The sequence below is a fragment of the Colletotrichum chrysophilum genome (genome assembly GCF_026319265.1).
Source record: "Colletotrichum chrysophilum strain AFK26 chromosome Unknown scaffold_134, whole genome shotgun sequence".
NCBI lineage: Eukaryota > Fungi > Ascomycota > Sordariomycetes > Glomerellales > Glomerellaceae > Colletotrichum > Colletotrichum chrysophilum.
Genome location: NW_026517421.1, coordinates 25,302 through 49,505, shown reverse-complemented (window position 1 = coordinate 49,505; position 24,204 = coordinate 25,302). Strand labels below are relative to the sequence as shown.

The 24,204-nt window shown below is 52.2% G+C and overlaps 10 protein-coding genes across 10 annotated transcripts; 3 read left to right on the top strand and 7 right to left on the bottom strand.

The window, feature by feature from the left end:
• Positions 1 to 102: 102 nt before the first annotated feature.
• Positions 103 to 1,131, bottom strand: COL26b_011256 (uncharacterized protein; the record flags this gene model as incomplete). Its single annotated transcript, XM_053183928.1, has 1 exon — positions 103 to 1,131. The coding sequence occupies one exon, from the start codon at positions 1,129 to 1,131 to the stop codon at positions 103 to 105; it is 1,029 nt and encodes a 342-aa protein (XP_053032131.1).
• Positions 1,132 to 1,591: 460 nt separating this feature from the next.
• On the bottom strand, positions 1,592 to 2,256 carry COL26b_011255 (uncharacterized protein; the record flags this gene model as incomplete). Its single annotated transcript, XM_053183927.1, has 2 exons — positions 1,592 to 1,894; positions 1,951 to 2,256. 2 exons carry the CDS (start codon positions 2,254 to 2,256, stop codon positions 1,592 to 1,594), a joined length of 609 nt encoding a protein of 202 aa, XP_053032130.1.
• A 1,044-nt stretch (positions 2,257 to 3,300) lies between these two features.
• COL26b_011254 (uncharacterized protein) lies at positions 3,301 to 5,012 on the bottom strand (the record flags this gene model as incomplete). The annotated part of the gene is made up of 4 exons (XM_053183926.1): positions 3,301 to 3,991; positions 4,052 to 4,456; positions 4,534 to 4,701; positions 4,765 to 5,012. The coding sequence occupies 4 exons, from the start codon at positions 5,010 to 5,012 to the stop codon at positions 3,301 to 3,303; spliced, it is 1,512 nt and encodes a 503-aa protein (XP_053032129.1).
• Positions 5,013 to 6,732: 1,720 nt separating this feature from the next.
• COL26b_011253 (uncharacterized protein) lies at positions 6,733 to 7,565 on the bottom strand (the record flags this gene model as incomplete). The annotated part of the gene is made up of 2 exons (XM_053183925.1): positions 6,733 to 7,479; positions 7,557 to 7,565. 2 exons carry the CDS (start codon positions 7,563 to 7,565, stop codon positions 6,733 to 6,735), a joined length of 756 nt encoding a protein of 251 aa, XP_053032128.1.
• Positions 7,566 to 8,488: 923 nt separating this feature from the next.
• Positions 8,489 to 8,844, bottom strand: COL26b_011252 (uncharacterized protein; the record flags this gene model as incomplete). Its single annotated transcript, XM_053183924.1, has 3 exons — positions 8,489 to 8,581; positions 8,647 to 8,763; positions 8,824 to 8,844. 3 exons carry the CDS (start codon positions 8,842 to 8,844, stop codon positions 8,489 to 8,491), a joined length of 231 nt encoding a protein of 76 aa, XP_053032127.1.
• A 2,628-nt stretch (positions 8,845 to 11,472) lies between these two features.
• On the top strand, positions 11,473 to 12,753 carry COL26b_011251 (uncharacterized protein; the record flags this gene model as incomplete). The annotated part of the gene is made up of 1 exon (XM_053183923.1): positions 11,473 to 12,753. The coding sequence occupies one exon, from the start codon at positions 11,473 to 11,475 to the stop codon at positions 12,751 to 12,753; it is 1,281 nt and encodes a 426-aa protein (XP_053032126.1).
• Positions 12,754 to 13,748: 995 nt separating this feature from the next.
• Positions 13,749 to 15,397, top strand: COL26b_011250 (uncharacterized protein; the record flags this gene model as incomplete). The annotated part of the gene is made up of 3 exons (XM_053183922.1): positions 13,749 to 13,825; positions 13,899 to 14,440; positions 14,496 to 15,397. 3 exons carry the CDS (start codon positions 13,749 to 13,751, stop codon positions 15,395 to 15,397), a joined length of 1,521 nt encoding a protein of 506 aa, XP_053032125.1.
• Positions 15,398 to 15,570: 173 nt separating this feature from the next.
• Positions 15,571 to 16,959, bottom strand: COL26b_011249 (uncharacterized protein; the record flags this gene model as incomplete). The annotated part of the gene is made up of 2 exons (XM_053183921.1): positions 15,571 to 16,249; positions 16,706 to 16,959. The coding sequence occupies 2 exons, from the start codon at positions 16,957 to 16,959 to the stop codon at positions 15,571 to 15,573; spliced, it is 933 nt and encodes a 310-aa protein (XP_053032124.1).
• Positions 16,960 to 17,605: 646 nt separating this feature from the next.
• On the bottom strand, positions 17,606 to 18,805 carry COL26b_011248 (uncharacterized protein; the record flags this gene model as incomplete). Its single annotated transcript, XM_053183920.1, has 4 exons — positions 17,606 to 17,616; positions 17,737 to 17,770; positions 17,832 to 18,046; positions 18,115 to 18,805. The coding sequence occupies 4 exons, from the start codon at positions 18,803 to 18,805 to the stop codon at positions 17,606 to 17,608; spliced, it is 951 nt and encodes a 316-aa protein (XP_053032123.1).
• Positions 18,806 to 22,424: 3,619 nt separating this feature from the next.
• COL26b_011247 (uncharacterized protein) lies at positions 22,425 to 24,100 on the top strand (the record flags this gene model as incomplete). The annotated part of the gene is made up of 2 exons (XM_053183919.1): positions 22,425 to 22,997; positions 23,051 to 24,100. The coding sequence occupies 2 exons, from the start codon at positions 22,425 to 22,427 to the stop codon at positions 24,098 to 24,100; spliced, it is 1,623 nt and encodes a 540-aa protein (XP_053032122.1).
• Positions 24,101 to 24,204: the final 104 nt, after the last annotated feature.

Genomic DNA, 24,204 nt, shown 5'->3' with positions numbered 1-24,204 from the left:
AGGTCGGCGTCAGCGGTCTGATTATGAATGTCGACGAAAGACCAACCCCAAGCTGGTGTCCATTGGATCAGAATGAGCCCGCGCCATTGCCGCTCACAACTCTCATTTACTAGGCTCTCGAGGTTGAGCTGGGAGGAGACCCTGCAGTGAGACGGCCCCGGCAGCAGCTCCAACGGCCGGTGGGGTCGTACGAGTGAGGGGTTTTGCAGCATCCTGCACATCCTCACTTGGAGCTTTCGTCGTCGTTGGCTCAGGGGTGTTTGTGCGCTGCTCCTCTGCGGTCCGGGGTGCGGTTGAGGTTTCATTGCTCGCGGAGTCGACCCCGGCCGCCGGAGACGTGCTGCTGGGCCGCAGCTCCTCGCGTTGGTCCTCCTCGCGTCTGGACGGGTTCTCCGCGCCGGCGGTGGGTCTCTGGGCCTGCTGCTCGGCTACAGTTGCATTCGACGGGCGGGCGTCTGGGAGCGCTGTTCGAGGCGATAGGATGCTCATGGTTGGCGACTTTGGTGGCTCCGTCGAGGGGCCCGGCTGTTGTGTTGGAGGTTGCTGGGTGGTAGTAAACGGGTCAGGCTGGATCGACGACGGGTCGCTTATGTTTGCCGGCTCGTGATTCTGATGAGTCTGACTCTGAGTTGATGACTCGGCTCGAGGCGACATCTCATCGCCCTCTGATTGAGACTGAGGCGGTGGTGGTGCATCTGGTTGGTTTCGGTCAACGAGCTGGCCCGACGCATCGCGCTTGCGACGCGTCCTCCGACCCTTGAGAGACGGGTCGAAGATGGTATCCTTGTTCTTGTACCAGTTGTGGATTGAGCCGTAAGGAATCTTGAACCACTCAGACGCCTCGTCCAGCGTCGGCCGCCGATACTCGCCTTCAAGACGCTCTTCGCCGCCGCGCAGGCGGATAGGCTGGCCGGGACGATTTTTGACGCGGTGATGCTCCAGGAACATCAAGACCTCCCGCTTCTTCTCGATGGTGTATCTACGCTCATGTCGCAGGACCGGTTTGGGAGCAATATAGGGCTTAGGCTTGGGTTTTGGGCCTCGTTTCTTCTTCACTGGTGGCCCCTCCTCGCCGGCCGGCTGGATCGGCGACGGAGGAACATGGACGACGGGCGGCTGTTGTGAGTGCATGATGTTCGGGTTTGGGGTGAGTAAAGACTCGCAAGGATAACCCTTTGCAGAATTGTTGTGGTGAAAACGAAAAGGGATGGCCCTGAGCTTCACCGCCTGCTTCAATAGGCCATTTTGCCGGGTTTCGCAATTTGGCGAATTTTTCCGGTGTGCGACCCAGCGAACTTATCTTCCGTCTTCCGTCAGTCTTTGACGGAAATTCACTGTGGGGTTTGAGCAAGGGTCCCAATTCAAGCGCACAAACGGAAGGAGCTATGCAGCTCTGGACGATGCACTCCAGAAGATTCATGAAGCAAAGATTGGCTCTTCATTGTTGATGAGATGCAAATGAGTGACCAGTCTGAGTGAGAGCGTCTCCTGAACCAACTTGAGGGTATCACCGTTTGAGCCATTCGGGGTTGCGAATCCACAGGTGATATTTATTTCCAGCATTTTCATCCTCCAATCCCTGCTCGTGGTCCTAAACCCGTTTCTCCTGGCTGTGTACCTGATAATAGTCGGCCGAAGCGCTTCTTTCAGCCAACAAGTCTTTGACATACTTGACCAGCAAGGTTCCAACTTGTCTAGCAATGAATTGATCGCCCTGGTCATTTGGGTGAACACCGTCCCTGTTCATCGAGTCGGTGTACCCAGCTTTCGTTGAACAGTCAGCAAGCATGATTGGTGAGTCCGTCATATTCTGCTGCGCCGCCCAGCCAGGGATTTGTTGGTTCAGCGTGGTGATGCCACCACCGTTGAAGGACAGTGGAATCAGAAGGTCGACCTAGCCATCTGTCAGTAGGCGAGCCATAGTCAATTTCCAGATGATCTGAGACTTACAAGAATCTTCATGCGCGGGTTCGACGCCCTCATGAGGCCTACCATCTTGGTGTACGACGCGATGATGTCGTTGGTGGTCCGGCCCTGGGCAACATCATTCGTGCCAAGCATGTACTGCACAATGTCAGGCTTGCTGCTGGCCAGCCACCCCTGAAGGTACTGGTTCGCGATGTTGATCGACAGCCAGCCCGAGTGGCCCTCGTGGTGAAGGTCAAAGGAGCCCGACTGAGCCCGACAGTTCTGTGGGTTATTCGTCATGGAGCCCACGAACTGCACTTTGTCGGCGAGGTTCTCCTTGACGAGCATGTCCCAGACATATGCCCGCCAGCAGGTGATCTCAGTGATTGAATCGCCCAACGGCACTTTGTAAACGTTAGAGCGGAACTGTGATGGATTCAGACTTGCGATGTTGCTGACTGATTTTGATTTTCTGCGCCGCTGCGCTTGCCACCAGGGCAATAACGGACAACAACTTGAAGGGGAGCATTTTAGTTTGTCGTCTTTCAGAGATGCGTGAGGGTCAAAAGAGACATGCGGTCAGGGCTGGCCTGGAACGCTATGTGAAGGCATTTGATCGAAGTCATCACCGAAGTTATATAAGTTGACGGGCAACCCGAACTCCAGCCCAACCCCGCTAATCGATTTCCTTACATGGCGTTGATTTAGGCAGTATGTGCGCATGTTCCCCTGGATACGAAGAGCTCGCGCTTTGTTCTAAGCCGGGTAAATATGGAACTCGGACCCCCGAATCCCTTCAATACCACGCTAGCAGAACAAAGAGCTTGGCTGTGGCACATGACTGAGCCAACTAATCAATTTGACCAGACTTTACATCTCCGCTCGTCCGTTGTTACACCAATATGCGGTTTCCAATATTCCCAAAGTGACATTATGTGGTCGCGATTTCATAAAACTCCGGCACCCTGCCGGATACAAGCAAAAGTTCATGAAGACATTCATCTTTTGGCCTCGGATAACGGGACTTACTTGGTGATACTCTGGTTATGAGGTTGGTTTCACCCCTACTTCCAAGTTTACCATTCCTACAACGTAATCGTTGAGCTCCTCCTAAGGAAACCTCAGGATGAGATCAAGATTCACGGCGCTCTAGTTTCGATTCTTTCTCAAGAAAATGTTGTTCAAGCATTAATATTCTTTCTAATCATGCCTGCTACTGGGTATCAACAATATTCAGTCACACTGTTTCCCAATTCCCCCATCCATCCACAATTTAACCCCTACTTTTGACCTTGCCTTTTGTCGGCAGGATATACTCCTGATCCAATCCTGTACTGTAATTCAAATCGTTTTAGCGTTTTAGCATCCATTTGCCAGTTTTATAACCAGTCTTCATCGTCCGGTAAACCGCCTCTCAGCATACCGCAACGGCACGTACAGCAGCGCACTCAGGAAAAAAGCAACCTCGAACCCAATATCGCCCGTCGTCGCCGCAATAGGTCCCGTAAACCAGACCTGCGAGATACACGGCACGACCAACCCAAAGCTCAGCACCGCCGACGAAATCGCCGCCGCGCCCCAGGGCAACCTCCCCGGCACGTCCCAAACATCCGCATCATACGCCTTCGCGTTAGCCTTCCTGAACACAAAGTGCTCCGCAACAACAATGCCCACGAACGAGGCGGACCAGTACCCGATGAGCGCGATGAAGTTCTCCAGACTCAGGAAGAAGTCGCCGGCGGCCTTGATAGCGATGGGGATGATGATGGCGGTGACGATGATGGAGAAGATGTAGCGCGGGATGCGGAAGGCCGGGATGAGGGTCTGGAAGTTGAGGGTGATGGCGTACATGGTGCCGGAGATGTTGGCGAGCAGGGTGAAGGCGAGCACGACGAGGATGAACTTGCCGAAACCGCCGGCGGGCGCGAGCATGGCGCCGAGGACGCCGCCGACGAGGGTGTTGTCGAAGCCGGTCTGCCAGGCGGGGATGTTGCCCATGGCGCCGCCGATGGCCGCGCCCAGGGTCATGAGGAGGATGGTGGGCACGACGAGGCCGAGGAAGCTGTAGGCGAAGATGCGGTGGCTGGTTCGGGTAAGTAAAGGCTGTTCATGGAAATAGGTTATGAGGATAATAGCCACTTACGATGAGAGGCGTGGCGTGGGGTCGAAGTACGTCGTCAAGTCTGATGCGATACAAGCCCACGGGATCATGTATGATGCAATGACACCACCAAAGCTGAGAACCCCAGCCGCAGTCGCGGGCTCCGGGGTCGCCTGGGCCTTGAGCTGGTTTCCACCGCAGCCCACAGCGATGATGATGGCGACCAGAGCCGGCATCCACGCGTAGCCCTCATAGAAGTGCAGCACGTTGAAGCCGCAGAAAGAGATCAACAGGGCGGCAACGCCGATGAGAACGATGCCAACGGCGGTCGACAGGTCGCCCTCGGACACGGCAGAGAGGCATTGGCCTCCGATGACGCAGATGATTACACAGAAACCCGTGAGAGTAGCCAGGTTGAGAATGACAGGGACAGACACAAGATAGTAACTAAGGATTACTCGTTAGCTCACCGGCCGTGACTACAGTAACGATCACATGAATCGCAAATCAGATTGCAAACTCACCCAAAGCTGAATCGAGCCTGGATCATCTGGCGCATACCAGTCTTCGGGCCCAAAGTCGACAGGTACGCCGGTGCGAGGGTCGAGAGCAAGTTGAAGAAGAGAATGACGAGCGCCGAATCTCGGAGGCTGAGGCCGAAAGACACCGGGCCCAGCATACCGAACGTGATTCTGCCAAGAATGTCAGCAAAACCTATGCATCAACGACTCCTTTCTCAAATGATTTCCACTCACGCCAGGATGTTGGTATTGATCGAGCACCAAATCGTAAAGGCATTAAAGTACTTCGTCGCGGTCCGGGCCTCTATCGGAATCGGCTCGATGCCGCCCTCCTCGACCCGCCCGGCCGTCAACACCGTGCGGAGAAAGCCTTTGGCCTTATGTCCGGCCGCCGCCGGGGGCTGCTCAGCGCCGGAGACCTCTGTCGCCTGCTTGTCATCATGCGCCGGCTGGGCGTGCTGCGTCTCCAAGTCGTTCGCCATGTTGCTCGTTGGACCCGAAAATCTCAGGTCAGCACAACAACAAAAATAGAGAACGATCAGGTCGGGACAATGTTCTCCGCGGGCAACCTTGAGGACGCAGAAAAAGAGGCGAACAAGGTTGACTCAAACTGGGACCCCGACTGACACAGACAGTCAGAGGTCAGAGAGATGGCAAAAAATTTGCTCCGGCCGGATGAACCCGCAAGTGTGCTGTGTGTTTACATAATTCTCCTCATTTATCGACAAGCCTAGATGCGACTCTGGTTAGTCACTCTTTGCGCTAATGAACATCTTTTTGTTGCGGGATTTTTAGCGCGTTGGATTGGGCGATCTTTAGTGGTTTACGGGGGCCCGTTTGCTCTCGCTTGCGGCGATAAGCAGGGTGCGTGGACAAAGAAGCTTTAATTGCACGATGGAACGCCAGAAAAGTCAATTGCCATCATTTTGTTTGCGTGGCAAATCTATGGCCTTTGAGAGCTCCAAGGCGAGAGTCTTATCAGTAGAATACCATAGATACATTGTGTATACGCGCGGAACACTCTGATTAAGGTACGTTGTTAGGAGTGAGTGATGCTGTTTGAGAAATACATGCTGATCCTCTCTTCTCCTCTCCGTCCGCAAATCTGCTTTGCGATCCTCTTCTAGCGTTGTGGTATCATGGATAGGCATTGCCTTACGTGCCTGTGTGATCTGTCAGTAACAATCTTGCGTCAATGTTCGAAGGGTGGTCGTACATGCGCTTTTGCAGCACTTCGCCACCTCGATTCCCTTGGTACCAGTGGTGATGCACTCTGTCTGACAAGGAAGCTCTTCGGACGATTGACAGGTGAAGCTAGACGTAAAGCCTTGCGCGACCGCCGAAGAATTTGATTCGCACAAGCTGGCGGTGGCCTTCTTGCAGCGAGCCGTAGCGCCAAGAGCCATCGAGACGAGAACGAGAATCTTAGGTACTTTCATGATGACGAGTTGATGAGTGAGGGGTTTCCGCAGGTTCAGTCTTTCAGATGAGCGGTTGCATTTATATCCAATATGCAACCCAAAACTCTGTTGTGTAGATAGAGAACTACTGAAGGATTGAAGGGTCGTCCAGCGTATTTATGTTGCCTCAGTCGTTGTTTCATGAACCCAATGCCAAGACCACTATTTGGAGTTGAAGTTGAGACAATAACTTGCCGTATGTTTCTAAACAAATTCAAGGATGCTGTAGGTAAATGATCCAGCAACCAAGGCAATGAAGGCCGCGCTTGAGCCTCACTTCTTGTTAGTGCTGGGCCACTGATGTGGGAGGCAATCAATTAACCCAGGCCTCCACGAACCAGACACTTTTTTTCCTGCATTTTCACGAGAGTGCTTCCACTCAACCATCGTTGATGGCTATTTTTACCAGTGGCTCTTGCGCCGTTGTCGCGTGTCATGCGCTCAAAATCTGGGAACCAGGACATGGTCATCAGATGACACAGATTCGCCGCGATTCATCTGACCAACATGCAATTTTCCTTTGCCCCTTTATGTCACTGTTCAGAAGACATTGTGAGACCAACATGGGAGCACTAGCACGCACTAATGCCTCGGGATCAATCGCCCGAATTGCAGCCTTTCTATTCGCCCAAGATCTATATCTATATCATTTGCCAAATACGTAGGAAATCCGCCGGTTGCTAGTGTTCAACCTCTCATTTTCATCACTCATTCAAGCCTCAAAAATAGTCAAAGGGGGTATCTATGAGCTCTCGAACTTGTTAAAGATGCTCTCAAAGTCCTTCCAGTCGTGCATAACCTCGAACGCGCCGAGCTCCTCGGAGAACAGCTTGACGTGCGCAGCGACCTTCTCCTCGGGGTTCTCCTCGTCGTAGTAGGGGCCGACGTAGCCCAGCAGGGGGATGCCGGCGTTCTTCGCCGCGGTCGCGCCGCTCCTGCTGTCCTCGATGGCGATGCACTCGCTGGGCTTGAAGCCGAGCACCTTGCAGGCGTGGAGGTAGATGGCGGGGTTGGGCTTGGAGGTCGGGGGGTCGATGCTGCTGGCGGCGGAGAAGATGCCCTCGTTGGGCTTGCCGAAGTACTGGTCGATCTTGATGGTCTCGACGGAGGCGACGACGCGGGGCATGGCGGACGAGGAGACGATGGCCTTGGCGTACTTGCCCTCCTTGTGGATCTTGTCGAGGACGGGGACGACGTTCTTGCAGGGCGCGGCCTGCTTGCGCAGGTACGAGATGGTGAGCTCGAGCTCGCGGGCGGTGTAGGTGTCGAGCTCGTCGGCGGGCATGGTGAAGTTGTGCACCTCGAAGAGGCCGGCCATCATGCTGGGGAAGTTGCGGCCGACGTACTTGTGCATGAGCTCGACGCCCTGGTAGCGCTTCTCGATGCCGTACTTCTCGAGGATCTCGTTGGCGAGCTGGGCGCAGGCGGTGAAGGCCGAGATTTCGGACAACACGAGCGTGTTGTCGCAGTCAAAGAGGATGCACTTGACCTATGGCTCTGGTGGTAAGCATCATTGTCTTCGCAGGACGTGAACGGAGCTCCGGAATGGGCTCCGATGTTACTCACCTGAGGCATTTTGGCGGTTGAATGGCTTGAGACTTTGAAATCTGGGTAGAAAGTTGCTGATGAAGAGGAAGAGAAGAAAAAAAAGATCACAGAGCTGCGAGCTGTTGATTGTCAATGGCAGATTTGTAGTGATCGGCGGCCTGTGACAAGGTGGGGTGGGAATCAACAGGAACCATGCGCATGGAGGGGCAATGGAGGGGCAAGTGGGTTCCAGAAAAAGAGCGCAGGCAGGTTCCAAGCAGACTGCATTTCATTGATCACCATTCAGATGGATGGGCGAGTCAAGGTTCTCGGGAAGGTCAATGTTGTGCCTGATTGGTATATGGGGTCATGGCCATCGTCTCAGAGCGGAAAGCATCTTTTTCTTTCTCTCTCTGTCTCTTCAAGCATCGAGGAGATCTACGCGAGAGGATCGGAGTACGCGCCGTTGCGATCAACGCTGTGCCTCTTCAGATACCCGTCCAGGGACCACGTTGAGGACGAGATAACAACAGATTTCAGGTCCCGCTCTGCCGAGCAGGCAGCCAACGAGAAGCTTGCATTTGAGCGACTGAAACCTTCGGTCAGCACGTTCTGCAGCGGAATGATGTCATTTGGTCCCTTCGCCATTGGCGGCTCTTTATCCCTACAAGGTGTCGAAAAAAGCCCGCGTCCACATTCCGCCATGGCCGCCGGGAGCCCGAGGTCTTTTACGTACTGGGATCAACGCAGGACAGAATTCCGGCATGACGTAGTGCGCAGACATATTTCAGCGAAGTGGGTAATTAAACTGGACTATCGCTTGACTCGCGTCTTTTTCTCTCTCTGCAGACTCGGTGGTTGGCCCGAGTACGGTCCGATTGTGGAGACGCCAACCCGGCGGTTTTCGCGGCTCTGAAAATTCGGCACGGTAGTTGCGGATGCCGGCCGAGGGTGAATCGAGATACGCCGATTCAGGTGTTGAAGTCTGAAGTGTTGATATTTTCCCAGGTCTCATTAGGCTCACCGAGGACAAAGGCGTCCAAGCTTCCGATGCCGCCTGTAACCTGTGTCGCCGGTCGTGTCAGTAAGCTGACAATCTCTAGAAACATTAAATGACTTCTGGACTTACCAAAGAGTCAAATTGGCCCCAATCGCTGATTTGGAAGAATCCGGTGTTTAAAGCGTCAATTGAAGTTGCAGGGCCAGCATTGCCATTAACTAGCTGGTCCTCGGTGGGGTTCTCTATCTGAGATGTTGCGGCATTTGACCTGGTGTGCAGGTCGTCAAATTGGCTTCTCGCTCTTACGTTTTCATTTTCAGTTGCCATTGATGAATTTCTCGCTGTCATCATTTCGCTAGGCACGTAGTCTCCACCAGCCTGGATGGGTGAAGTAGAAGCCAGGTAGTTGTTGTTCCGGAGAACTTCGAGGCGCAGTTCTTGCAAAACCACCCCATAGCGTTGCGTCAAGGTACCCTTCGCCGAGTTTCTCTCATATAGAGAATGGCATTTCGAAGCCAGCTGAAAGCAAAGAGCATACTTCTCAGGCACCTCGGCCCGTTGTTGGATCGCGTATACGTAGAGAATTACCACAGCACTGAAGCCGTAGTATGGAATGAACTAGGACAGGTTTTGTGTCAGTACTCATCTCAAGCCTTGGGGGAAGTCAGCTTACAAACAAAGTGCTGTAAAATTCCCCAGCAGAGTCAATGGTGTCAATGTGCTCAGCAATACTCATCGCCGCATCAATGCAACTTTTGATGTTTTGTTGGGTTTGTTTTTGTTTGGTTGATAGAAAGCTTTCATCATTGGAGTCCACAGTAGAAAATGTCTTCAACAGAAACGGCCGATAAACGAGGATTTGGGCATGCCAGTACGCAAGCTTGAGAACGTCGCGTTGACGCAGAACCAACTTAACGAAAATGGCAGAGCTGCCGCCGGCATCCAGAAGATAGGATATATGGTCTCGCCAATCCGATAAGGTTTTGCTGAACTTATCGGCCAATTCAAAGTGCTGTTCAGTAGATGGAGTACGTATTCCGTAAAAAGCCCGGAGAATTCGTGCAAGGATTCGAGATAACCTGAGTAGCACTTTAGCTTGCCGTCAACTCGGCGAAAGATCGAGTCTTCGTACCTTATTTGAGCCACGCTGCCTGAAGTTATGGAAGGCCCGCAGACAATCGGCTTAGGTGACAAGCCAAAGCGGAGTTGTTCGTCATCAATGCATAGGGGCAATTCCTGGTCGATGTCCTCATCATGGAACGTCATGGGCCGACCTAAAGCGGCGCTTAGATACGTGTTGAGATTATACGCACACCAAAACGTTCTTTTCCGGCACTCCAAGTCAATGTGATTGGCAAGATCTGTTGACTTGTCTTCCAGTATGGACTTCCTATGTATCCCGAGAGCTATGGCGAGATGAGCCGTAATACCAAATAGAGTCCAACAGTGATTAAGTCGGGACTGGGCTAAGAGATAGAAGCACTGGGCTAGGCGTGCCTGCACGTGCGCCAAGCTTATCTGGCCCTTCTCCATCGACAGTTGGTGTTCTGCAACGGCAAAGAACCGAGCACTGACTTCAGTTGACTCAGCTGTCGAATTCTTACTGTCAACCGACAAGCGGCTGCGGTAATTATTCGAATGAGCAAACACCATGAAGAGGATAGCCGTTCGACTCCGAGCAAACTCTTTGTAGAGCATAGCGCCATGAGTTTCATACAACTCTTCCAGCCATGATTCTACAGAAGGACGATGTAGAAAGCGGTGGGTGGTTGCGGCGAAGTCAAAGTATCTCTTGACCATCGACTCTGCTGTGGTCTTTGGTGGCAAGATCGCGAAGGAGGAGTCATGTCCAGGTAACGGTCGATCGCCAAAGTTGAATACTGAAGAGTTGAAGTAACCGGGAGATTGGACTTGCAGCTTCCTCTGGATCCTCAAGAGAAATGAGACTCCAGAAGCCGGGCCCACATAGTGGCCCTGTTCATCCGTTTGAGAGGGCTCAGGAGAGTTGCGAGTGGAGGGTTGATGTTGACGTAGCTCTTGGGACTGGGTGTTCGGGACATCATGATTTCCAGCTCGATACCCCGAAGGAGACAAATCTGATGCCAACCTTGAAGTTGCAGTTGTATGCGAGTGAAAATGCGCCCGGGGTCCGTCAGAGACTGAGTCTCGGTGATCACCTCCATTCCTCTGTTCCGAAGTCGACGAAGAGCGGCCAAGGTCTCCAGAGCCCGCAGTTTCGTTGTCGACCGCTGGCAAAAGTTGGCCTCGTCGATATGTCGCCGTAAATTGGCAGTCAAGCTGAAGATGAGCGCAGAAGACGCACGGCCAAGTCCCCGAACATCGCGTCTTGCGCCTGAACCCAGCGGCGTTAGTCTACTCCGGCAACCAACGCCACTACTCTGAGATTCTTACGACTTGCAGCGATCGCATGCTCTGTTGACCCTCGGTCGAATGGGATCATCTTTCAGCCGTTTGGGTGCTCGGCCATCTTCCGGCGCATCGGATGCTCGACGGACGCGGGGGAATGGTGTCGTTGACGTCTCATCCATCGTTTCCTCGGATGTCAAGTATCGTCGATTTGACCATTCCTCGGATCAACTCGTGAGCTGGACAAATGACCTGGTGTTAGTTGCGGGGGCCAAGGAAGACCAGGGTCTGTTCCGCGGATGCGCTTATCCGTTTCGAGGATTGAACTTCCCCAGGAATGCGGAGGAGCCGATCCTTGTCCACCTCCTCTTATCCGCAAAAGCGGCGGATATTCAGGACCCCACCCCGGCTTTCAATCTGCTGATCTTCTGGGGAAGCGCTGCGACAACGGCCATCCGGTAAGTCCCATCTTTGGGTGTTAAAAAGATGCGAAAGGTCTGGTGGTAGGCTCCAATTCTGAGAGACGCAAGCTCCTACCAGCCCACCTGAACACAGCATTGCAAAGCAGCAAAGTTTAGAATCAGCATCATGTCTCCTCGTGGCATTATCCGAGATGTCATCATCACCCCGGTGGCATTTCATGACATGCCATTGCTAAACAGCGTCGGCGTGCATGAACCATTCGCCCTGCGCAGCATCATTGAGGTAGTCACGGATGACCAAGTCTACGGGCTGGGTGAATCCTACGGCGACTCAACGCACCTCGGTCGCTTGCAGGCGGCTGCCGATCAGATCAAGACCAAGAACATCACAATCTACGACACGAATGCCATCTACCAAATATGCGTCAACTCACTAAAAGGCGACACCACCACTGGCGGCGACGGCATGGCGGGCATGGTGACAACCGCCTCCGTTGCCGACAAGGTCTTTTCCCCATTCGAGGTCGCCTGCCTCGACATCCAAGGCAAGTTTGCAGGCGTGCCCGTCAGCGAACTGCTGGGCGGCCGCGTTAGAGACAACGTCCAGTACTCTGCGTACCTGTTCTACAAATGGGCGGGGCACCCTGGAGACGCAGACGATGAGTACGGCCCCGCGCTAGACCCGGAAGGCCTCGTGCGGCAGGCGAAGAAAATCATTGACGAATTCGGCTTCAAGGCCATCAAGCTCAAGGGCGGTGTATACCCGCCGGCCCAGGAGGTCGAGGCAGTCAAGGCCCTGCATGCAGCGTTTCCCGGGGTGCCCCTGAGGCTGGACCCCAATGCCGCCTGGACTGTTGAGACCTCTAAGTGGGTTGCCAAAGAGCTCGACGGCATTGTTGAGTACTTGGAGGATCCTGCCCCCGAGATCGAGGGTATGGCAGCCGTAGCTAAGGAGGCCTCGATGCCGCTGGCCACAAACATGGCCGTTGTCGCGTTCTCACATCTCCCGCCTTCTATCCTCCAGAACGCGGTGCAGGTCATCCTTTCAGACCACCACTTCTGGGGGGGCCTGCGCAAATCTCAGACTCTGGCGGCAATCTGCGCGACCTGGGGCATGCGTCTCTCGATGCACTCCAACAGCCACTTGGGTATTTCGCTTGCGGCGATGACACATCTGGCGTCGGCGACTCCCAACCTCGACTACGCCTGTGATACCCACTGGCCCTGGAAGCCACGGAACGAGGATGTTGTAATTGAAGGCGCGCTTACGTGGTCCGATGGCGGTGTTAATGTGCCAACAGCGCCTGGTCTGGGGGTTGAGCTTGATAGGGAGAGGCTGGCTAAGCTTCATCAGCAGTATCTCGACTGCGGTTTGCGGAAGCGAGATGATACTACATATATGCAGAAGTTCCAGCCGGATTTCTCAGCGAAGATACCCAAGTGGTAGCATAAGATGATGTCATGTAACTTGCTGTTTATGTTCAGAATGTTCTCAACGTGAGTGATCGTGTAGGTCCGTAATGAAATGAAGAGTCACACTTCAATTATGCCATCCTTCTACTGACGAAAGTTGAGATCTGAAAAATACTGAGTGTTGGAAAGAAGACCATTCAATGATCTCTGTGTATGACAAGCTGGTGTTCATACTTCTGACTCCTCCTCTGACACAGTTGTTCATCTGCCCCCGATACGACGTCAGGATCTCTACATATAACATACTATGTAGCGTACAATCAATGATCCCATGAATCTGGCTATGCAAGCACTGTTTCTCACAGCCTTCCATATGATGGCTTATCCGCATATGTCTCCGGACTACTCGTGGGGCGTCTGCCAACCGGGTTTTACGCGGCAGTGTACACCACTTCCTCGTACCGACATGAGTCTCGTTTCGTTGCCGGGGTTTCATGCGTCTCCATGTATCATCAGGAGCTACAAGCTTCGGAGGCTCTAATCCACGATCTCCTCGGATGAACTAAACCTGAAAGGAAGGTCCTGGCTGACCACAAACCTGGCCGTCAGACGATTCTCCTCAATATGGATCCGCTGGGCCCCGAAGCTCATGCCACTCATGGCCGTCAACCCATGCAAGAAGCCACCCACGGGGTTTCGGCAACTTGGTTTCACGGGGGAATCTTGGGGTGAATGCGGGGGTGGAGTTCATCGTTCCTTTGTGCGGGGAAGTGGACATCAGGATGAGCCATGTCCAACCCGACTTGCACGGAGACATTGCCGAAGGGCCCAAGGATTTCGCAAGTTGATACACCGGAATATTGGAGGTTATAAGTTTAGCAACTGCACCCTGATCCTGAGTCAGATTCTATGAAGGTTTGAAGTATTCCAGTCAAGGTTGGCATCCTCACTGCTCTCAACATCGTCTCTCATTCTTGAATGTCCTTAAGTGGAACATAAAGCATCACGCCTTAGACTCACACTTACACAATGACGAAACGTACAGCGGGCCATCGCGGCAACTCGACTAGATCGATCCTGATAGGTCTAGCTATCAGTCTCGCAGGGTTCGTAGAATTATCTGCAACTTGACGTCGACATAATATTGAGCCAAATTACTGACTCGACATGACATCGCAGCTTCGTGTACGGCATCGATACCGGTATCATCGCATCGACCATTGCCCAAAAGACATTTAAGCTGTACATGTATGGATCTTCGCTGGACAATGCTTCTGTGAGGGCTGGCATCGTATCCGGATACTATGCCGGATACGCCTTTGGCAGTGGTGGCTCAGCCTACACCATGGACAGGATCTCTCGCCGGTGGACCCTTCTCCTGGGTGCAACTGCCAGCGTCATCGGGGCCATTCTTCAGACTGCCGCTGTGAATCCAGCCATGATGATCGTCGGTCGCGCCTTTTCTGGCTTCTCGACCGGCATGGTCTACCCCACAGCTCCCGTTTATTTGGCAGAGCTCAGTCTCCCTGAGAACCGCGGATTCCTCGTGGGCTTGAAAGGCCTAATGAATACTTTGGGCTTCTTTGCTGCAGGATGGGTTGGGTACGCGGGGTCATTCGCTGTCGGCGACCTTCAATGGCGCGTGCCACTGGCTACCCAGATTCCTCCAGCACTCTGCCTTGCCATCATGACCATTTTCCTCCCGTACTCCCCGCGATGGTGTAAGTATTCTTCGATATAAATGCAGAATCCTTCGACTAATTATGCATCTCACAGTGGCCTCCAAAGAGCGATATGACGAAGCCAAACAAGTCATGTATACCCTTCACAAGCACCGCGGCTCTGAGGTCATCGAAAGAGAGTTCGCCGAAATGTGCAGTCAAATCCAGCTGGAGTCCGAAAAGAAGAAGAACGCCATGACCAACTTCATGAACCTATTCACCCGCAAATACATCCGTCGCACTCTCCTTGCCTGCCTCACAGTTAACATGATGAAGCTCTCTGGTTCCAACATCATTCAGAACTACCAGTCCATCATGTACAACTCTCTCGGCTACGAAGGACAGACTGTCCTCCTCATCGGAGCTCTGTACGGTTTTATGGCCGTCGTTGGCCAGATTATCAACGTCTTCTTCGTCGCCGATCACTGGACCCGACGCGTCACGGTCATCTCAGGCAGCTACTGTCTGGCCGTACTGCTCGCAGTTTTGACGGCCCTCTCAGAGAGGTTCCCTGAGGGCTCTAACCCGGCAGGCTCTCGGGCGGGAGTGGCGTTCATCTTTCTCTTTGCCTTCGCATACTCCTTCTTCTTCAACAGCGTCAACTGGGTCCTTGTTGCAGAGATCTTCCCTCTCGATCTGCGTGGTGTTGGCGTCGGCTTCTCTGTCTTCACGCAATCAATCACGGCTATTTGGCTTTCGTATGCGGCATCCATCGCCTTTGATGAAATCTCGTGGAAGTTTTACTTTGTCTTCATCGCGTGCAACCTATTCGCGGGAACCATTTACTTCTTCTTCCTGCCAGAGACTCGGTTCTTGTCTCTTGAGGAGGTTGCGGCCAAGTTCGGAGACGAGATTGTGACAGCCCCTTCGAAGGACGTAGAGTTCGATGACAAGAATGTCACATTGACTGAGAAGGTGGAGGTATCATCGGACCATGTCGAGAGCTCGCGACGATGATGGAAGATAAAGTCGCTTGACGCAATTGGGGAAGAAGTTTCCTTGTACAGTCCGTTTCGGTAGCATTTATTGTATGATTATCACCTTAATTCTCAAAGTTCCATTCAATACCGCTCCTCCATATATTCATGTGCGGGACCATCAACCGTGCTGTTTCGGGCACGGATTGGCCATTAGAGCAGCGCTGCCGGCTGGACAGACTGTCCTTGGCCCCCAAAAAACTTTTCCACTGCTTTGTCTACCTCGTAATGGTACATCCAAGTAGCTTTCTTCTCGCTGGCCCTTCTAACCCTCTCCTCGATTTCATCATCAGCAGGAAGGTGTTCGGCCAATAGCTTCGAGTTGACTGCTGCAAAACTGTCTAGAACCCCGTATAGATCTCGATAATGCGGCGACCTAATCTGGTCATATAGCTTCAGAGCTGCCGCCAAACCTTCTCCATTTGTGCGCGCAAAATCCAAGCTTCGAGTAAGAGCCCACACATCCTCCAGAGCGAAGCCCGCTCCTGCGCCAAAAGCTCCGGACAGCGGATGGGACGCATCTCCGATAAGGGCAATAGCGTCATGCGAAATCACGCTTTCGAGTCGCGCACCCGAAAACAACGCAAATTCTTCGGTCTTTCCCTGTGCTGCGAGCTGGATGACCTTGCGAACTGGCTCGCAGAACTCATCATACTCCGAGGCGATGGTCGAGAAGTCAAAAGACCGACCCCAGCTGACGTGTTCTTGGCCCTCAGTCGGTCGGCGGATGCGAGCAGTAACCTCAAAGTCATCTCCACCCAGAGGACAAGTAAAGACGTATTTTCCACCAACGTTCTGCCAGAAAACGGGTGATCTGGGAATACCCTCGATGCTGAGGGCGGCAGATTTAGAGATGATGGTTCGATAAGCGGATTGTCCGTTATACTTGATCTTATGGTCGGGAAATGCAAACGAGCGCACAAACTGTGTTGCAATCAGCGGACCGGTGGAGGATGGTACTTTGCTGGGTAGTGGAACTTACAGATCTGATGCCATCTGCGCCGACAAGCAAATCCACTTCATCAGTGAATCCATCGGCGAAATCAATCCGAATTTTGCCATTTTGCAACTTCTCAATATTGGTCAACTTCTTTGACACCCTGATCCGAGATTTGTCAACCTCTTGGAGGAGTGCTGCTTGAAGTTTGGCTCGGACCAGCCGGCAGCTGCGTTGTTGCAAAGGGACGTCTGCTGCGTGACTGCTCTGCTCGAGTAGCTTGCCCGTTCTTCCGTTTCTGGTGATGGTCAGCTAATGGTTGGGCGGTCTATCGCAAGTCGGACTTGATACCTTGTTTGTCCGCTGGTTCCATCTTCAGCCCTGAAGAAGTCATTTGGGTCTACATTTTTGGCAGCCCCAGTCAACTCCAGCAATCGCCAAGTATGGCGCTGTAGACTGATGCCACCACCAGTCTCACTTATTTCAGGCTTCTTCTCGTAAAGAGTCCAATCAATATAATTGAGCTTTCCAAACTCGATCGCAGCGCCTAAGCCGCCTGGTCCACCGCCAATGATAGCGACCTTGACGGGAGGAATGCTTCCCATGATAATGATGGTTCACAATGAGTAGGAATTTGAGACCACAGCCGTGACGGAAATGATGAATAAGTTGCTTAGAGGTTCACGACAACAATCATCAAGTCCATATACCATGTGATGAAATCGAAAGCGGCTTGCGCGGCATTTTATGCTCTCACATTGCAGGCCAATGAGTGCTGCTTATCAGGCCATTTGACTGTATTGCGCAATATTCGGAGCTTATTGTCAATTCGGCCGACGCCGATAAAGGACCTTCCCCCCACGAAAATGAGATGTTTTGGAACCACCAGCATCAGTGGGTCGTTGAATGGTAAATGATTGTGAATTGCTGACATATCAACAGTTGGAACCTGACAAACATAAGAAAGCCTAAGTACTTTGCTGGTAGTCTGGGGGTGTGAAGAATGAGCGTAGCATGCTGGGGAAAGTATTACCTGTCCCTGAACCTGACATAATTTCCGCAAAACTCGCAAGCAAAGTTTCGATAGCAACCTGAGATCTTAAAAGAAAGAAAAGCTGAATGAATGTGCGAATAGAATGAGGAAGTAGTTGACAAGAAGGTTGCAAGTTCAACGTGAAAGATAACACCGTGCATTCCTTGCATGTTCGTCATAACATTGCAGCCTAGAGCCCATCGTCGATACGATAGTATTCATTCCATCGCTAGACAACGCTGGTCAGTATGATGAGCGAAGACCAGCAATTTGGTGGAACATTCCCTCACCTTATCCCACGGCCGAGACGAGTCCACAAAGCGTAGGTCAGTTCCTAGTCTGATCCTACCTTTCGGATCATAGTTGATAGTCGATGCATGAATCTAAAAAAGGGTCAATCAGTTGTCGCATGGGTTGCGTCAGCTAGGGCGGAGGTACACATACCATGTGAGGTGTATGGAAGACAACATCGCCAGCCTCGTACTCTGTAACAAGCCATTTCTTGCCATACTTGCGACCAAAGTCTGCCGCACCGTTGCACAACCACCCAGTGCTCATCATGTTTGCATTGTATGCGTGCCGTACCTCTTCATCGGTCATCCCCGCAGCCTTTGCCTTTCGTTCGAAGTCTTGTTCTATCTCGGCACCAAGCGCCTCCCCTAAAGGTTCATAATGTTAGCTGAAGTCCCCGTTAAGTTTCGTTATGGTGATGAAGAAGACAACTTACCATCTTCGAGATAGATCAGACCACCACCCTCCAGGCTGACATCACCAATCGGCACCCACGCTGTCACTGAAGTAGGCTCACCGTAGCGCATAAATGACTGATCATAGTGTACGCCGATAGCCTTATTTCCAGGAGTGTTGTTCCTCAGCAAGGTTCTTTTAACAGGAAGGGTGTTATCGCCCCAACCCGTAAAATGGGCAACGAAAGCCTTGAGGGCAGGATGGTTGCAGAACCCACGGACCCTGCCATCAGTTGAGCCACAGTACCACTCGTCGGTGTGGGCTTTCAGTGCAGCATCCATGAACATTCCGCGTTTATCCTGACTTCCAGGGGCGGTGGCGGTGGCCCGTTTGGCTCCAGCACCTATCCCAGGGTAGTTCGAGGGGTTCGCTTCCGGATCGAAGATGCCTTCCTTAGGTGCCGTGCCTGGCTTCAAGATACCGCTTGGGGATAGCGATGCAAAGTATGATTCTCGGGCGGCCAGGACGTCTTGTCGGGGCAGGAGACCCTTGACAAGGAGGTAGCCTCTAGTATGGTATCGATCGCGGAGGACTTCGACGAGTTCATCGGGAAAGGAGGGCTCGAGGATTCCGACTTCAGCAGGGGCGAGGAGGTCATCATTGACAAAGAGAAACTTGCCGTCAATAGGTGGTGGCACAGACGAGTTGACAGAAGGGGGTTGCAGAGACATAATGACCAGGCTTTGGTAGACACGATTGATCCGAAGAGATTAACGATGAAATGATTCAAATGGTTTGCAGCAGCTGCCAGAGCAATACGAGAGATGAATGGGTTTCATGTTGGAATGGTGGGGGAACTGTCCTTGAGAAACTGTTCAACTCGATATCTTCTGGTCAGCGGGTAGGTCAGCTGTTTTCAGGGTTGAGAACTTTGGACTTATCTGTGTTTTAAACAGCATTGAAGAGCCAAGTACTTCGGTACAAAGAGGCGAGAGAAGCCCCGATTCCTCACTTGTCTCCAACTTTTGATTCGGCCATTCAATGCTGGTCTAACCGTTTCCGGTGCATTGCTCCATTCTGTCCTGTCAGCTGCGAATCAGAACCCCACATCCTCTCCGTCAGCTGCGACTTGTGCAGGGGTCGAGTGGGTAATTATCTCCGACGAGGTGTCCAGCTACGTTGTGGTGAACGAGGAACGAGCTCGTTTGAACAAGACAGAGCTGATAACACAGTCTGCTCTGAATGGGTAAAATCTGCGATGGAATCAAATCCCGAATCAGTCTCATCTCAGCTTGGCGTGCCGGAGTGACGTTGGGGCACTGCAGTCACACGAAGTCGGTCTTCTTTTGAAAGTGATGAAACAATTTGCCCAGTTGTACACGCTGATATTGACGTCTACCTTAAGATATGGTTGGAAACTTGGATTCTGTGTTGTACTGTTTCCACGCCGAACGACTAAACACCCAAAGCTAAGATCTGAGGTCATCGGCAGTGTAGTACTGGCCCTTGCCTGTGTACATCCACTCTCTCACGTAGACGTCACCTCCTGAAGGGCATTCAAGTCCCGTTCCAGCTCCATTGCAAGTTGCATAGACGCCAAGAAGGGTCCCAGTAAATGGGCCACTTTGACCGCTGACCAACTTCGCCGACACGGTAGCCATTACGATCTTGTTTTCGGGCTCTGCAGCTGAATATGCGGTAAGAGTGTAATGTGTTGCATTTGGTGTAGAAATCTCAAGTTGAATGAGATCTACCTTCCAAGTTTCGGGAAACCTCTCGACATATTCTTCAGGGGCATCGTTTCCTGTGGCCCTGAAACGCAAGAAGCGATCAGTGCCTTCGGCGCCATCGGCCTTGGGTTGTGCTACTACGCCGAGATCGGCGTGATGATATTGCGTCAAGAAAAGAGTGACTCCTACCTCCAGATCAGCTTCATCGAGAGGGACGTCTAGGGTCACATTGAAGTTGAACAGAGAATCGGTCTCTGGTCGTCCGATGAAGGACAGTCCAGATCGGCCATCGAGCTCTACGTTGTCGCCGGTGAGATTTCCTCGACTAGGCACAATATGCATGCCTTTCAAGTCCACGATCTCAAACGCTCCCTGCAATGGGACCCTCCAATAGATTAGGTTCCGTGGTATCTCGCTCATTGTCGTGAAGTGATACACGTCGGGATCAGAGTTGAACTGACCATGTCCAGGGATGTCTCGACTGGATGGGGGCAGTTGCCAGCCCGACGTCTTGCCTCTGACTGGCTCCAAAATTGGCCATTCGCCCTGCTCCCAGGTTACTGGAAACAGGACCGTTTCTCGTCCCATGGGATAGATGGACCACTCTGGCCCCGAACGCGTGGACAACGCGACATTCCACCAGTTGTCATTGGTGTCTTGAAATAAGTCTGCGTGGCCAACGGTCTTATGTTTCCAAATCAGACAAAGATTCTACAAGGTGACTTCTTTCACATACCTGAAAGTACTCATCTGTATCCTTGTTCGTGAGCACTGGATTGTTGGGGCATGGCGTATATGGACCAGTGAGATCAGCCGATCCCGCCATGACTTCATAGTGCCCAGTCTCAGTGCCTCCCTCGGCCATTGATAAGTAGTAGAATCCGTCTTTGCGATATATATGCGGACCTTCCGGCCACACACCACCAGTTCCTGACCAAAGAAAAGTGTTGTTGAGGACTGTGCCAGTTTCAAGGTCGACATCAAGAAGCACGGTGCCTTGGCCCCCGCCTGGAATGTAAAGCTTGCCGTCATCATCCCAGAAAAGATCTAGGTCTCCGGCCGGTGTGGAAAACGTGATAGGGTCTGCCCAGGCCGTATTGTCGTACGGATCATTTGTCTTGAAGATTGTCCCCAACATGCCATCCGGCAAGCCAAGGTATTCACATATGACCCAAAACTGTCCATCGTGGTGTCTGATGGTGGCCGCATAGAACCCTTCTTGTTGGCGTTGAAGTATGTCCATGTCAATGTAGCTAATTGAGCAACAGTTTAGTCACATAAAACGGTGAGACTTACCCTTTGTCTGTTGACTTGCCCCGGGCATTTGAGCTTCTCGGTTCCACGCATGGCTGATCAGTTTCCAGTTGGTCAAGTCCTTCGATGCGTAGATTGGAAGGCCCGGAAAGGTAATAAAGCTGGAAGTAATGCAGTAGAATATTCCATCAACCTGCACACAAGAAGGGTCGGAGTGCCATCCAGGCAAGATAGGGTTGTAAAACGTTGAGTTTTCTGCCTGTACGGAGGAGACCCCATTGAATACGAGCCAACCTGTCAGCAGGTACTTGAAGATAGAGAGCACCATGGTCAACGGTCTTCTGCGCTGAGACTAGTTTCTAGAGTAGAGGCTGATACCCTCCAATCCATTTCACGTATAATGGCCATGTAAAGCTCTAAATACTTGATCAAAGATGCAATTCTTCTTGATCTTGTGTGGACCGAGAATATAGCCAGAGATCCCGAGGTCTTGGTAATTATTCTTACGTTGGCATTGCGTGACAAGCTTCTGCCGTGTGATTCCGGCTGAAAGGTAAAAGTAAGACCGAAATACATCTAGCAAGAAACAACATTGGTAAACCATCTTGAGTGACTTTCGCGCCTAGCATCAGTAATGAAACGAGGAAGGTGCATCGACGGCAAATCATTACAAGAGGAGACTGAGAGTTGACGCTGAGCCGCACCAATACCATCGAATCCCGCGGAATCGTATCTCGCTTAATCCCGTCCCGAGTAATCGTATCCCCCAGACCATGTTTCCAAGCCTCGGAGTGCGGGGAAGACAAGATCTACTGGGGTCTGATCTGCTCATTTCGACGTTTCTAGATTTACCCGCGAACCGATAAGGCTCTGTGACGCTCTTCTTGAACTTTGTGGGCATTCTCATGAGACTTGCAGAGGGAATCGTGCGAAGAATTCCCACTTGGGAACCGTCGCCAATGAGGATGATCACCCCATACATCTTGAAGCTCAGCATCCGGACGAATGAGCGGGGAGCGTTTCTGACACTTGGCAACTCAGTTTACCCAGGCACCTCAGCACGTGCATTCACAGTACGTAGTACTGTCTGAGGAAACAACACATAGAACTTGTAGTGGAAGTAGTTGCCTATGAATTCACGTTATGTTTCGGCTAAACTCTCGAAAGTTGCTTCAGCAGGAAGGCTTTGCTTCGGAACGACTGATTGTCATGAGATGCACATCCCGATGAGCGTCAACTCAACTATTGAGATCTCCATGGCAAATATTACTGCATTTCTACCAAGTATAGAAAGGACAGCCCGCCCCGTCATTCTCAGAAGAAAACTACGCATCAATAGCAATCTGTAGAATCTATCACTTTCAGCATGCAGTACAGAGCTTCCATCATCTTCTTTCTCGCGATGTTAGGCTTCGGCCGCATCGGGCTCGCTTTGGTCATGCGGCAGGATAACACGTTCACGAACCCAATTCTATGGGCGGATCTTGCAGACCCGGAAGTCTTCCGAGTCAACGACACGTACTACTATAGCGCCTCGACGATGCACTACTCCCCCGGGGCACCCTTACTGAGATCCTATGACTTGGCCAACTGGGAGTTCGTATCTCATTCTGTTCCCGAGCTCTCGGGATCCCAATTCTCTCTGAACGGAAGTGATCACGCAGCATACGTCAAGGGGGTCTGGGCATCTTCCCTTGGGTATCGCCAGAGCAACGGTGTTTTCTACTGGTACGGCTGCATACAGGGAGAGGGCAAGACTCAAATCTTCACTGCATCGAGCCCAGAAGGACCTTGGACTCGTCACGAACCGATCCCCACTTGCTACTATGATCTGGGGCTGCTGATAGACACCGATGACACCATGTACATCGCCTATGGAGCGGTAGACATCCATGTTGCTCAGCTGTCACCTGATGGATTTTCGGAGGTTCGGAGCGAGGTAAGCATATTCGAAGTGCTCGTCTCTGATAAACGCGCTGACGATTACTGCAGGTGGTTTACACCGAAGATGCTCACAGGTACATCGAAGGCTCGCGCTTTTATCACATTAACGGTAACTACTACATCTGGATCACCAAGCCAGGAGACGAGCAGCATGTGCTCAAGTCGACATCCGGCCCATGGGGTCCCTATGAGATCAGGGAGGTCATCGCTCAGATGAAAGCACCAGTCGAAGGAGCGGGGGCTCCCCACCAAGGAGGCCTCGTCTCCACAGAGGTAGGTGACTGGCTGTACATGGCGTTCATCGATGTGTATCCAGGCGGTCGCATACCAGTTCTTGCCCCCATCGAATGGGATGCCGAGGGCTGGCTGCAGGTAGTTACGGATGCAGATGGTGGCTGGGGCGTCAACTACCCTGCCCCCATTCAGACTACCAAGACCGTCGAAGGAAGTGGCGCCTATATCGACAAATTTGAGGGAACCACCCTTGGACCCCGTTGGGAGTGGAACCATAACCCAGATAACGACGCATGGAGCTTGGGCCCTGATGGACTGGTTCTAAACACAGCGACGGTTTGTGAGGGACTATACGAAGCCTCAAACACTCTCACGCAACGAATTCTCGGGCCGAAGAGCCAAGGAACTTTCCGCCTTGACATCTCTGGAATGATTGACGGGGACCAAGCTGGTGTCACGGCACTTCGACAAGACAGCGCTTACATCGGGATCCACAAGACCGATGGGGTGGCGCAACTTGTCTATGTTGATGGCATCAGCATGCATTCAGAACAAGATTGGTTGACCACCTCCAATGGCTACGTCAGGGCAGAGGGTCCTATGATCGAAGGTGCAGACCTGTGGCTAAGGATCAAAGCCGACATCACGCCCTCAGTCTTAAGAGACTCTAGCAACATTCCGCGATATGCTTCTTTCTGGTACAGCGTTGATGGGCAAAACTTCGAACAGCTTGGGCCAGAATATGCGCTCAACGCCGAGTGGTATTTCTTCATGGGATACCGTTTCGGCGTCTTCAATTGGGCCAAGAAGAATTTGGGTGGAAGTTTGGTGGTGAAGGAATTTGCCCTGGAGATGTTGGATTAGTGCTTGAACCTCCAATTCACATGCAGGCTTTGTATCAAATAACACCTTGTTGAATCTGCCTCCTCCCGATAGCTTGAGAGGAGCGAGTCGAAGATGCAATTCCT